Source organism: Sander lucioperca, chromosome 7, assembly GCF_008315115.2.
Source record: "Sander lucioperca isolate FBNREF2018 chromosome 7, SLUC_FBN_1.2, whole genome shotgun sequence".
NCBI lineage: Eukaryota > Metazoa > Chordata > Actinopteri > Perciformes > Percidae > Sander > Sander lucioperca.
Genome location: NC_050179.1, coordinates 23,260,631 through 23,273,802, shown reverse-complemented (window position 1 = coordinate 23,273,802; position 13,172 = coordinate 23,260,631). Strand labels below are relative to the sequence as shown.

Genomic DNA, 13,172 nt, shown 5'->3' with positions numbered 1-13,172 from the left:
TTAAAACGGTCATGCATTCATTTTCTGTCTTTCTTATTAGTCCACTAATTTGTTTTCATCACTATTAATGATTCATCCAGACTGTCCATTAGCTTGAGGAAGTTGAATGTTTCCCTTGCATATGTTACCTAATAGAGTATTGGACAGCTCTGTAGCACATGATTTACTGTACCAGCAATGATTGGTGCCAATACAGAATCAAATGTCTTTTTTTATGTGGGAAGCGTTAAGGTGAAGGTTTGAAGGATGGGGTGGTGGATTAGTAGCCTGGCATCGCCAGACTAATTTGCAAATGCATATTAGTCTGGAACCTCTGACTTCATTTTTGATTTCCAATGGGCAGACCAAAATGCCTGTAGACACAATTAAATAGATCTACAAACAATCAGCAGCGAAACGAGGTAACTCTGAGCGACACATGCAAGTTGGGGTGGTGCTCGGTCGGTTTTCAAACTCAAATGGCTGCCTGGGCACAAACTTTCTAAAATTACAGCTAGACAGTACACAAAAATGTGTTTCTGAAAACATCTGAAATGAGAAATAGGCAATACAGTAAAATAATCTTGATTCATAGTTGATTAGTAGCGCCTAGTTTGACAGTTTGGCCTGAGTTATGAAAGCCTGGTGCTTTGCGCTGGACGCAATATGCCAGTTACGTTCTAACTACGTTTGGCGAGTACAACTTTCTTATTGTCTTAACCCCACAGCTGTGAGATAAAAGGTTGTGATTGGTCCGTCAAGGGCCTGGCTGGCTAGAAATCTGTCTGTATGTGAGGAGCGGCCGGTGTATCTGCCAGAGCAAATTAAACTGAATGAAATGAAATGCAAATGAAATTAGCTCGCAGATTCATCTGGCTTTCAGGCTAGTGGATTGGTGCACGGCATGCCCCCCAAGTATAATTGATTTTAACAGTTAAACTGAGTTAAGCACTGATTTACAATTTGATGAGCTTTATAGTTATTTTAGACCTGCCATAAGACGCTGTTTCGCTGAGTGACATTTTAACATGTATCAGGCAACTTTGCTCATATTTGGGCCGTGAAATTACTAAATTGCACACACCATGCTCATATCCTTTTAATTCTCTCTCTTCCTCTCCCCTGTCTCTGTCTCTCTTTCTAAATGTCACTCAGCCTTGTTTCCTGTAGTAGTGTTCCACTTGTCCACTCCAGCCGCTTAGAGTAGCTAACAGCTGGCCTGACAGCACTCGTTCAATACACAGCACAATTACTGCATGGCCATCACACCATGCAATCAGACCCCCCCTTCCTCCATCATTCTCCCCTGTCCTGTTACTCTCAAACTATCAGGGTGGCTTCGTTTCTCACCCCTCTCTAGATTAATCGTCCACCCTGTCCGACTGCATTGCCATCCATCTCTCATCATTTTCCTTTTACCTCCATCATCCATCTCCTAGCCCCCTTCTTTTTTCTTTCCATCCCTGAAGTACTCGGTTCACCATTTCACCCTTTGCTCTCTCGTCTCATGCCACTTGGTCAGATGAAGGTGTCAGGTCAGTCGCGAGTGCATATGTGTGCGTCAGTGTGTGTGTGTGTGTGTGTGCGCGTGTGCGTGTATGTATGTGTGTATGAGCTTTGGTGAGAACATGAAGAAAATGACCAATATATTCGTTTGCATTTTCTGTTTCTCTGCATGTCCATGTGTCTTTGTGCAAGTTAAAGCAAACTGGCACCCATGCTTGTTGATGTATGTATGTGTGTGTGTGAGGCTGAGGTAGTCAGTCAGTCAGTCAATATTCTCAATCAATACCATAATAATTCCTTCTCCCTGTGGACTCTCAAAGCCTCACTCTAAACCAAGTTCAGGTGTTTGTTCTGTGTGTCTTTCATCACCTGTCAACTGAGGCACAAGTCCCTCGATTAATGGTATCCCTGCCAGATGGAGCTACATGAGACTAGCATGACAATGTGTGTGTGTGTGTGTGTGTGTGTGTGTGTGTGTGTGTGTGTGTGTGTGTGTGTGTGTGTGTGTGTGTGTGTGTGTGTGTGTGTGTGTGTGTGTGGGCTTGTTTAACTACATTCGTGGGGTCCAAAAACTGGGAGTCCAGTATACTTGTGGGGTCCCGACAGCTTTTTGGGGCCAAAATGCTGGACCCCACAAGTTTAAAGGGCTGTTTGAGGGTTAAGACTTGGTTTTAGGATTATGGTTAGAATTAGGTTATGGTTAGGGTGAGGGTAAGGGTTAAGGTTAGGCATTTAGTTGTGATGGTTACGGTTAGGGTAAGGGGCTAGGGAATGCATTATGTCAATGACTGGTCCCCACAAACATAGTGCCACAAACCTGTGTGTGTGTGTGTGTGTGTGTGTGTGTGTGTGTGTGTGTGTGTGTGTGTGTGTGTGTGTGTGTGTGTGTGTGTGTGTGTGTGTGTTCCTGCCAGAGATGAACGACCTCAAACTGGCATTTTGTCTCCATTCTGCTGCACTGCTGCAGAGACTGCTTTTCTACAGATGACCCCCCCTCCTTAATTACATAGTTAATGACTCATCCTCGTTAATGGTGTTTCCCGTCTCTTGAGCAAAGAAATTAGCCGAAGGGGGGAGCGGAGAATTTAGGAGGGCGAGGGAGGGGAGGGAAGGTTAGGCAGAGAGGGTAGCAGAGAAAGACAGAGGCTGAGAGGAGGATAACGAATAAATTAAGGTGGGAGGGCTGTAGAGAGGGACAGAAGAGACAATGTTGGAAAAGTATATGTGAAATTAGAAAACAAAAATGTCAGTGGAGGCACTGAATTAAAAGTCTCCCCTCATATTTGTAGATGCAACATTTCTCTTTTTTTGTACATCTTCTTCCTCCTCTTCACCATTATTCACTGATTTGCAACTCTAACCAGCTTTGTGTGCATGTGCAGGCTATCTAATTCATCTTCTACTACTCATATTTATTTGGTTATATCATGCAAATTAACCACCACCAAATATGAGAATGTGTCTAATAGGGTAGCCATGTCCTGAGATGTTTGGTTGTCTTTACTCAGACTTACTTTATATTTCCCACAACAGAGGACATGGCTGCATGGCTTCTTTTTTTTAAAGATTATTTTTTGAGCATTTTTAGGCCTTGACAGATGAAGAAATGAAAGGGGAAAGAGAGGGGGAATGACACGCAGCAAAGGGCCGCAGGTCGGAGTCGAACCCGGGCCCGCTGCGTCGAGGAGTAAACCTCTATATATGGGTGCTCTATATATGGGTGCCCACTCTACCAACTGAGCTATCCAGGCGCCCGTGTTCGGTCAACTTCTGTCACAAGATTTGTTTTCTTCAGAAAGTCAGGTCAATAATGGACCTCGACATCACATAGAGAAAAGCCATTACTTCAAATGGGGAGAATGTCTGTGCGAGCCAAAAAGCTCTGCGCTGATTTTGAACTAAAAGCTCAACTAAATAGAATTCCTGCTGCGCTGCCTCACCTGAGTGACAAGTTAATGTTGAGCTAGCAACGGATGCAGGATGCTTCGACACCGCTCAGTTGGTTTCGCAAAACATTTGTTCAGCACGGCTCGCTCCTTTTCTTTGTTGTGCGTAAGCAAAGACAATTGCGTAGGCTAGTTTACCGATATGGGTCACACAGACGATGCATTTTATGAACACTCCCTGCTGGAGTACATGGCATGCTTTTTTTTTTTGTGTTTGTGTATTAAATGTTTTTTCCCATGTTCAAACGGTAGCTTGAATTTTGAATACAAAATTACACTATTTTTATTCCATTATTTTGATTGTGATATTACCTCATTACGAGTTTTTTTAGGATTTGTTCCAACCAGCTAGCTTACTGTGCTGTAAAATGCAACTACTTATTATTTGACTTTATCGTGGTTCGCAGTAGAAGCCGGTGAAAGTGACTAACTTCATTCCCTTTTATGGAGAAGAGAGGAGCGGAGTAAAGGGATGACAGAGGCAATACAAGTAAAGATGACAGTTGAGCGGGGGACAACGGGGGGAAGAAAAAAGTGCTGCAGTGAAAGGAAAAGATGAGGAGAGAGAATGAAATAAGAAGTCTGAAGTTCAGTGAAGGGTACTCTCTGAGGAACAAAAAACCTTCAGTGGAACAAAAAGCAAGTGTTTCCCCTGAGGAAGACCGCCAGCTTAGAGAGAGAGAAGTAAAAGCATGACGATTTTAAATTAACGCACTTATGTTGTGTTTACCCCGAAGGTTTAAATTGTTAGGGGAGCAGAACATATCAGTGAGACCCAGATGTGCTCTAAACAAGCGCACCTTGGCCAGCCTTTGACTCTTGCTAAAGCCTGAGGTGGTTAAATTGGAGGTAGGAGGACCACAGAGGGAAGAAGCAGGGAGCTGTGTGTTGACAGAAGCAGATTGGCTTTGAATTGTTGGCTTTTTTATCTCACATTCAGGGTAGATCTGTTTAAGCTTTGGATTGAAATCAATCAATCAAATATTTGCTGTATTAATACTAAGGCCACTGTAGGCACAAGTGACAATTACAGGATGAGGGTTAATAATAAAATGTCCCAAAGACAGTCAAACTGACTCAGTCTCATGTCTTTTATACAGCAATATACAGTAAGTGTGCTAACATTATGTAACATAAGCCTCCATAAGCTACTGGTCATTGTTAGTCACCCACCAAGTAAAGTGTAGCAGAACACCCCCTTAGTGCGCTGATCAAGGCTGTGTTTTCTTGCTTATCAATTCAACTTTAGCGTAGTGTTTAGTCTACTGTAAGTCTATATCGACAACGTTTAATTTCCGGGATTGTTCAGGTGTCGCCGGAAATGCTGCCGGATGTCTCTCAATTTCGTCTGGATGTCCCTCACCTTCAGCTTTCCTTGTGTTGGCATTCTAAACTCTGGTGGACTTCTGAGGACTATGGTTAACTGCTCCTCAGATCTCTGCAGGGTAAATCCAGACAGCTATCTAGACTATCTGTCCAATCTGAGTTTTCTGTTGCATGAATAAAACAACCTTTCAACGTACATGTTCCACCAAAACAAGTTCCTTCCCGAGGCTATTTTGCAGAGGCACCGTCATTGTGTCCGCCGCCCAGGATGATTGTGATTGGTTTAAAGAAATGCCATTAAACCAGAGCACGTTTTCCTCCCATCCCGGAATGCTGTGTGGACTAGCCAGACCCTCCTCCGCAGCGCTGTGGAGGAGGGTCTGGTAATGTGAGACTAAAGAAAAGTTAACTATAATAATGATACTAATGATTACAGCCATTGTGCAAATGTTCAATATTTTTAAAAGCAGATGTAATTGGTTGTTTTTTTTTATGCGGTATTAGTGGAAACAGGGTCTGTGGGTGGACGTTTCTCATGGCTGACATCAGACACTTGGAAAGAGGAAGCTCCATTTAGAAAGTGCAGCTAGTTAGCCGAGCTTGCTAGCATTGGCACTGATTTCCACTTGATGTTTCTTTTCATTTGTTTAATTTGCTGAGTCATTGGCAGCTCCTGCACACTCAGTGTTGTTTTCGTCCCACATACGCAATGGGTGATCAATTTTATTCTTTCATGGGTCTAGTTGGGGTGACAGTGTTACCTCGTTGAATCACAACATGGAGTAAAACCGTACAGAGTCCCAGAATCACAAAATCAAAGTTGTGACTATGTGTGTCCATTGGAAAGTAAGAGGGTATAACAAACTATTTTTAGATAGATATTGGACCAACCAAATTACAATGACCGACGTCAGTCTGAACCAAAAAATACAAAATAAATAAACTTAAATTTCTTCTTTTTGGTAATCAGGATTTTGACAAAATAAGTCCACCGAAAAAAAGAAAGAAAAGTAACACCAAGGATATAAATACTGATTTCTTAGCAAAAAATATTTTTGATTTCAGTTTGACTTCCCAGTGCAGATCAGTCCATTTTGTGACAGGTAATGACTCAATTCATAAGTGTGTCAGTGTGGAGATTATTGCATATGAAGGTGTCCAGATGTGCAGCTTGACTGTCCCATTTAACTTCCAAACACAGCCCGTGTTTGCAGCCTGCATCAGTCTGATAATAACATTTCAATTCCACATGCAGTGTCTAGTACAATACATTCCCAGATACGTTGAATAATAATGCCCAGGATTGTTTCCCTGCAAATGTTTGGGTTCCTCATCTGGGCCTGAAGGGAGCCCGGGAGAGTTGGGAGTTTGACATGACTCTGCAAGGACAGCTCAAGGATAGCACAGGACAGCTGTCCCCACAGTCATTAAGCTGCCTCTGCCCCCATATGTGCTCATCATCCATGTTTTTCTCACAGAGGTCCCGCTCGTTCTCTCTGGAGGTTTTGTTGCCTTCACCCTGTCTCTCTCACTGCATGCTAGATAAATGCTGTCCTCTGCAGGCTCTCTGTCTCCATCTCTCTCCGTTCCCTTCTCCCTCACCCCTTTCTCACCCTTACAGTAGATGTCTCATTGATGATTGATGGTCCTGCTCTGTCCCCAGGCCCAGTCAGCCCTAAGAACAAGAATAAACTCATATTACAGTCATTCCTATGGGACTTTGGTGTCCAGAGAGCAAGAATCGAGAAGGGTGCAGAGAGTAGGAGTGAGGGCAGAGACTGTGGAGGGTAAGAGTTAAAGAAACGGGATGGTAAACGAGTAGAGAGAGCGACAAAAAGAATAGGGAAGAGGGGTAATAGCACAGAAAGAAAAACGGATGATAGATGAAGACAAACTAGAAAGTGATGAGTGGAGAAGAAGAAGTGGACAAGAAGTAGTGATAACGTTTCAGAGGACTCCTTCAGGGTTGGCATCAGGCCGCTGGCTTGGCAGATGACAAGTGTCTTTCTTCTCAGCCTCTATGTCTCTTAGACAGGCAATCTTGCTGCATGTCTCTTTCCCTTTCTTTCACTTGCTCCATTTGCGTGGGATCAATTGGTAGTTTAGGCCAAACTTCGCCCTGATCTTAGATTAGTACTGCCTCCCTGCTGTTTCTTTTACAGCAGGAACTAAATCAAGCTGCTTTCAGAAATCAGTTAAATGTGGATTGCACAAAGGGAGTATTATTTTTGACAGTTTACTTTTTCTGCACTTCTTTTTACGTTGTTTTTTTTGGTAAACATCATTAGCAGGAAAATTGCTCCAAATTGCAAATTGTAAAAGTAGAAAAAAAATAAAGGAAGGGTTGGAAATAAATAAAAAATACACTTTTTGCCAAAAGTTAGATGAGAAGATTGATACCGGTCATGTCTGTATGTAAGTATGTAGCTAAAGCCAGCAGACTGTTAGCTTAGCTTAGCATAAAGACTGGAAACAGCTTGACAGAGTCAACAACTTGGCTTTGTCAAGTGAGGAAAATATCCGATATGCGATAACGTTGTTGAATATCACAATAACAATATTACTTGCAATAAATAAACAGATATTAAAGGTGCTCTAAGCGATGTTAGGTGATGGTACTTCTTGTTGATGTTCGAAGTATTTTCAAACAAAACAGAGGCTAGCTCGCCCCTCCCTCCTTCTCATCCCGTCCCCTCTCCCTCCCTTCTGTGCTTCCGCGCACTAACCCCCCAACCCCCACCCGCAAATCCTTCTTGTCGGTTATTGGCTGGAACACTGTTTGTTATGTTTGGTGGTGCAGGTTGGCGCAGTTTGTTTTTGTTGCCGTTTGTGGAGCCTGGGCTGTCTACAGAGACCGTGTTTTTTTCACAGTGTGTTCAGGGGACAGGCAGCTAGCAGATAGTGAGGAGATGTTTGCTGTATGTGACAAAAAATGTTGTAGCCTAAAAAACGCGTCACATCGCTTAGAGCACCTTTAAAATGTACTCAGTTCTGCCTTTTTTCTGCTTTTAGTGTTCTACTAAAATACAACACATTGCTTGTTGAATTAACAAACAAAATAGTTTTTATTATTATTAACATTATTTTATTAAACAAATTGAACATTGAACTGAACACAAAAGACACCATCTTGTGTCTTTCACAATGTGTCGCAGTCTTTCGGGATCTGTTTATTGCGCATCACGATGGTGATAAAACACATTTTTTTATGGTGCAGCTTATATCTTTGTTTAAAGCTATAGTGCGTAGTTTCTGTCGCCCTGATGAGGAATTCTAAGTAATGACAACAAAACTGTCGGCGTGTCCACATGATACAAGCCTTCCGTGAAAGCGCACAGCCCCCCCCCCCCCCCCATGCAGTTGCTAGTAGCCAAGGAGGACACGGAGGATTAAAAAAACATGATGGACTCTTCAGAAGAGGTCATTATCTTCACTCGAAAGCAGCCAGACGACATAATCTTCTGAACATAGCCATACTGAGAAATACAGAGAGAGTTGTCTGGAGCTGATAGTCTTAATTAGCTTTGTAGCAACTCATTTGGCAACGGCTTGAATGTAACAAACTTTAATTAATATCAAAAAGTTACGCACTAAAGCTTTAATCCGCACTACAAAAGTGTAAAAACCGACACATGATTTTATGGGGGGTTATGTGCTATTTCTGGCTGGCACTGTTAACTTCATTGAGTCATAGCTAGTTGTCTGGCAGCTAGTTGCCTGGCAGCTGGTCCCAGCTTGTGGCTTCTACACTTTTGCTGGTAAGCGTAGTTTGTTACCTTTGAACAAAGCCCGACTAGCTGTTTCCACCTGTGTACAGTCTATATCCTATGCTTTTTTCCCCCCAAATGTTGGTTAAGAGAAAACTCCTTAATTCTCTCTGTCCTCACATCTTCATTGTGTCTCTCTGTGTCTCCATTACTACAGTGTGAAGATGGTGCTGCTGTGGACGGCCGGCGACATCTTCAAGACCACCTACTTTGTGATGAACGAAAGCCCGGCTCAGTTCTGGGTTTGCGGTTCAGTCCAGATCATAATCGATGTGGCCATCCTGCTGCAAGTCCTTTTCTACAGCCAAGACACACGGGTCAAGTTAGGTTGAACATGGCTGTTGCTTTGGGTGGCGAAAACCTGGGCTTGTGTCTAAGTTTTAACGAGTCTGATCATGCAAGGCTTTTTAATAAAATCAACTGCAAGACATGAAAGACATTTAGCATCAAGGAAACAGAGAAAACCAAAGTCAATAGATTAAGTTGTCTTTTTTTTAGTGTTCAGCCTTGTTTCAAAGTATTCTGCATATGGGTATCATGCAGACCCAAAGAAGTTACCTTCAAGTGCAATTAAGCAAATAATTTTAGCCTTGAACAAACTACTAAGCATTTTCAGTCAAGCACTTATAGCCAAACTTTTGGCTTTACATTGTTATTAAGATAAGGCAGTAGTTTGGTGAATTTTTAGCATTTTATACTATTTATTTGTTCTCTGTTGAACATTACCTGGATCCTGGAAGTGCAGTGGACATGGAAACTGTGAGAGGGAACATCACTCACATTGGCAGCTCACTAACAGCAGTTCTGTGCTGCTGTACTGGCAGCTGTAGCAACTAGCACGGCACTGGAGTCTACTGCCTGACTGATGAGTCTCCCACTTCACACTCCACACCTCACTGGACTCTTCTCATGATGCATGTACATTGTGTGTGTGCGTGTGTTTGGGTGTGGCATGCTTGCTGGTCTGTGCAGCCAAAATAATTTTTTGCCGTTGGCCTCCAGCTGCTTAGCAAAGCCCACAGTGCGTACACCAAGTAATGGTAACTACATAGGACATCAATCTTTGTGTTATGACTCTGCTTTGTAGCTTAATTGCCAAGCGATACAGGTCTACCACAAAGTATGTGAAAGACAATGAAAAGTGCTGCGATGCTTTGCACTGTACCTCAGTCACAAAATCGTTTGTAGACACCAAAGGACACAATATTACTGAATATTTGTGGCATTTTCATCACATATGTCCTCGTCCCATTACTGCTGATTTTGTGATGTCTCTTTGTTTGTTTTTTTCAAAAAACACTCTTGTTCTTTGAGACAGTTACAGAATTACTCATAAGCAGCTAATTTAATTATGCTGGATCTTTTATTGATATATACCCGTCGCCCACTTTTTGACTCCTAAGCATCAAATACTTACAGTATATAAAATGTAACCAGGTCAGAATTGGTTTAGTCCTGAATAAATGTACCTTAAGGGACTGTATATAGAGGATGTTGTAACTTAAGTATAACTATATATAGTATATATCTTATTGCCCATCATATAACCAACATAATACCTGAGGATATATAGTTATTTGTGTAATTATTAACTATATCCAGGGATGGCTAAAATATGTATATATATATATATATATAAATCCAGGGTGAAAAACATTAATGAAAGACCACTTCCTACCCTCCCTTTAGCTAAAAGAAAACCTTTTCTGACCCTGTATTAACCCCAAATAACTTTCATACAGTCCTTTAAATGAGAGTATTTATTTTCCCTTTCTTACAGAGGACAGAAACATTGAAACCTGATTTATCCTTTCCAACCTTCCAAAATGCAAAAATGTTCACAAAAATGTTCACTTCTGCTTATAATCAAAACGCTAATTTAAAAAGATAGCCTCTCAAGGCAAGCTGTGGTTCTTTCACCAAAAGCACCGCAGGATGAAACAGATCAGTAGCAGCAGCTGATCAGTAGTCAGCGCAGTCAGTTTCTTTTTGCTTCCCCCTAGGCATGATTTAATTAAGTAGTAAAACTACTCTACCTGCCTATTAAATCTTCCAGTCACCTTTATAACTTAGCAGCCAGTTTTTGCCCATCTGTTAATCTACACCTTTCTGTTTTTAGTTTTTCTTCAGTAAACATCCTGTTGAAGTTACACATTGCAGTGGTTATGGTCTGCATCATGCAGACAACCTCCTCCTGGATCCATTATGCCTCAGCCATAGGATAACATTTGTTAAGGTAGCAGAATTGCATCTCAGTGGAATTTAGTGTTATTCTCGGGGTCAGCATGTAAAATATATGTCTATTGTAAATGAAAGAAAATTTTGATAAACTTCTAAATTGGATTTTCATAATAATCCATAAGAGTTATATAAATATAACAGTGAATGAGTATCATGTCACGTTTTACCTCCGTTTGCACTAGTTTGACATTTTTGGAATTGCTGACTTTTTTGGCTTTCTTGCAGGAAGTTAGATCAGAAGATCAATACCACTTTCATGTCTGTATGATAAATATGAAGCTATAACCAGCGGTCAGTTAGCTTAGCTTAGCATAAGGTCTGGAAATGGGTAAATAGCTAGCCTGGCTCTGTGTAAAGCGTTAGCTTCAGAGGTGCTGGTTGGTAGGTTTTGTTACCTTTATCCAGAGCCAGGCTAGCTGCTACCACAGGTTTCCAGTCTTTATGCTAAGCTAACTGTCAGACACAAGAGTGGTATTGATCTTCTCATCTAACGAAGAATAAAGAATAAATGTATGTTCCCAAAATGATTGTTTTTAGGTTAATCACTTCATTGAACGTTTTATTATCAATCATTGTAAGGCATTATAAGGTTTCAGGCCAATAGAGAAACTAATACAATCTCAAAGGAAAAGCACTTCATTCTGTTTTTTTAATAGGTCTCATAATAGTATAGAATCAATTTATGTCATATATGTGTATGTATGAAAATAACAAACCTTACTCAGAGGGAATGTTGGAATATTTTGGGATTATGTGTTTGATGGATGCACCTCACTGTGACACATTATGTAGGAGTCTTTGCATTCATAAGTGTTTTTCTGCTGGTGCTGTAACACATCTCAAATATTTTTGGGATCGGTCAAAATTACAATTATAGGTGTCCAGGTTGCTGATGGACTTTTCTGACATGCGGCTACGACTGCAAGCTTTATTGTTCTGTGACCTTACATGTTGTCATTCAGTACATGCATTCTTCAATTCCAGTTATCTTACATTACATCTGTAAACTGCCTTATTGGAAGATGCATGTGTCTTATCTCCTGTACCCTGCATAACACAGTTGTTTTGAAATTGCATTATTTCTGTATTCTATTTGGTCTTATCACCAGATGTGTATCTTTTGTATTGTCTCTCTCGGTAGACAAACAGCACCCTCACTGGATTTAGTTTAACATTTGTGCTCCCTGTAGCATTTTCTTTTCAAGGGCAGTAGCACAGATTAACACACACACTGCCCGGTTGTGATAATCGCTCCACCAAATTCACATTATGGTAAACATTACAACTGCAACACTGATAAGAAATAGGTTGCTTGTCATTTCTGAGGAGGGAGAGACTGTTACTTCAACCAGATGCAAGTTATATATTCCCTGTAGCATGAAACAATTTATTAATTATCAGTTATGACAAAGTGACAGAGTCCATAAAAAGATTAGTGTGACTTTTAGTTTTCATTTGATGTTTCTTCGTGCAACTAGTGTACCAGATCTATTATCTATTATTAGATGTAAAGGTCTGTGACAGTATACAGTGACATATCACATATGGAAATTGTGTGTACACTGTATGTGAAATATTTCTCATGATATTTTTCATAAATATAGAGTATTTATATTTCAGCATGTGTTCTTGTGTCGTTAATGGCAATATGTTTCGAAATGAATGAATGCCTTGGATCTGAGTCCATCAGGCTTACAGCTGGATTTAGACATGATTTCTACCCAAAATGTGCATTAAAACCTCATGTGAACCCTATATTTTATCTAGATCAACCAGTAATATCAGATGAATCATTTTACACCTGTATATAAATCTCCCCCCTCCACCTATCATACAGAGCTGTGATAGAGTGAGTGTGTGCCTGCTGTCCTGGGAAAACCTTGAATTCCACTCTTTGAAAGGATACTGAGAGTGTACCTGTGCACAAAATAAATCATGAAAAAAGATGTATACACCAGCACAAGAACAGTTCATATCCCTGACAGTAAGCAGTGCAGAGCAGCACTGCGTATGGATAGTAAAATATTTAAAGGGATACAGTAGATAATGGGAGGCTGTTGATGGTTTATAGATGAGTTAGACAAGGACAGACTGTGCGCTGCACCTGTTTGCTGCCTTCCCTGTACTCATCTCCTGACCTGGCTTGTACTGTACATCCATTAATAAGTTGAGTCAGACTTGTTCCCATGATATATTCAAGACTTTCCATAGTTGTTCATAATGGACCTCTCTGGCTGGCTGCCATTCTCTGCCTTCCTGTCTTTCTGTCCACCCATCCATCAGCTGATCAACTGACGCGTCTGTCTGTACAGTGGCTTGTTTTAATGATTGATGAGGTGGGCTAAAACAGTCCTCCTGCACTTCATGTCTGTGATGTGCCGCACTGCCCCGTCCTGCTACATGTATT

General features: G+C 41.2%; 1 protein-coding gene across 4 annotated transcripts in view; it reads left to right on the top strand.

Moving 5' to 3' along the window:
* Positions 1–12,384, top strand: part of si:dkey-246g23.2 (solute carrier family 66 member 2) — a 78,428-nt gene extending 66,044 nt beyond the window's left edge. For all 4 annotated transcript variants that reach the window (XM_031304961.2, XM_031304960.2, XM_031304959.2 and 1 more), the window contains one exon: positions 8,682–12,384. In XM_031304961.2, the coding sequence (XP_031160821.1) occupies positions 8,682–8,856 (175 nt within the window). In that variant the 3' untranslated portion in view covers positions 8,857–12,384. The remainder of the gene's footprint in view (positions 1–8,681) is intronic.
* Positions 12,385–13,172: the final 788 nt, after the last annotated feature.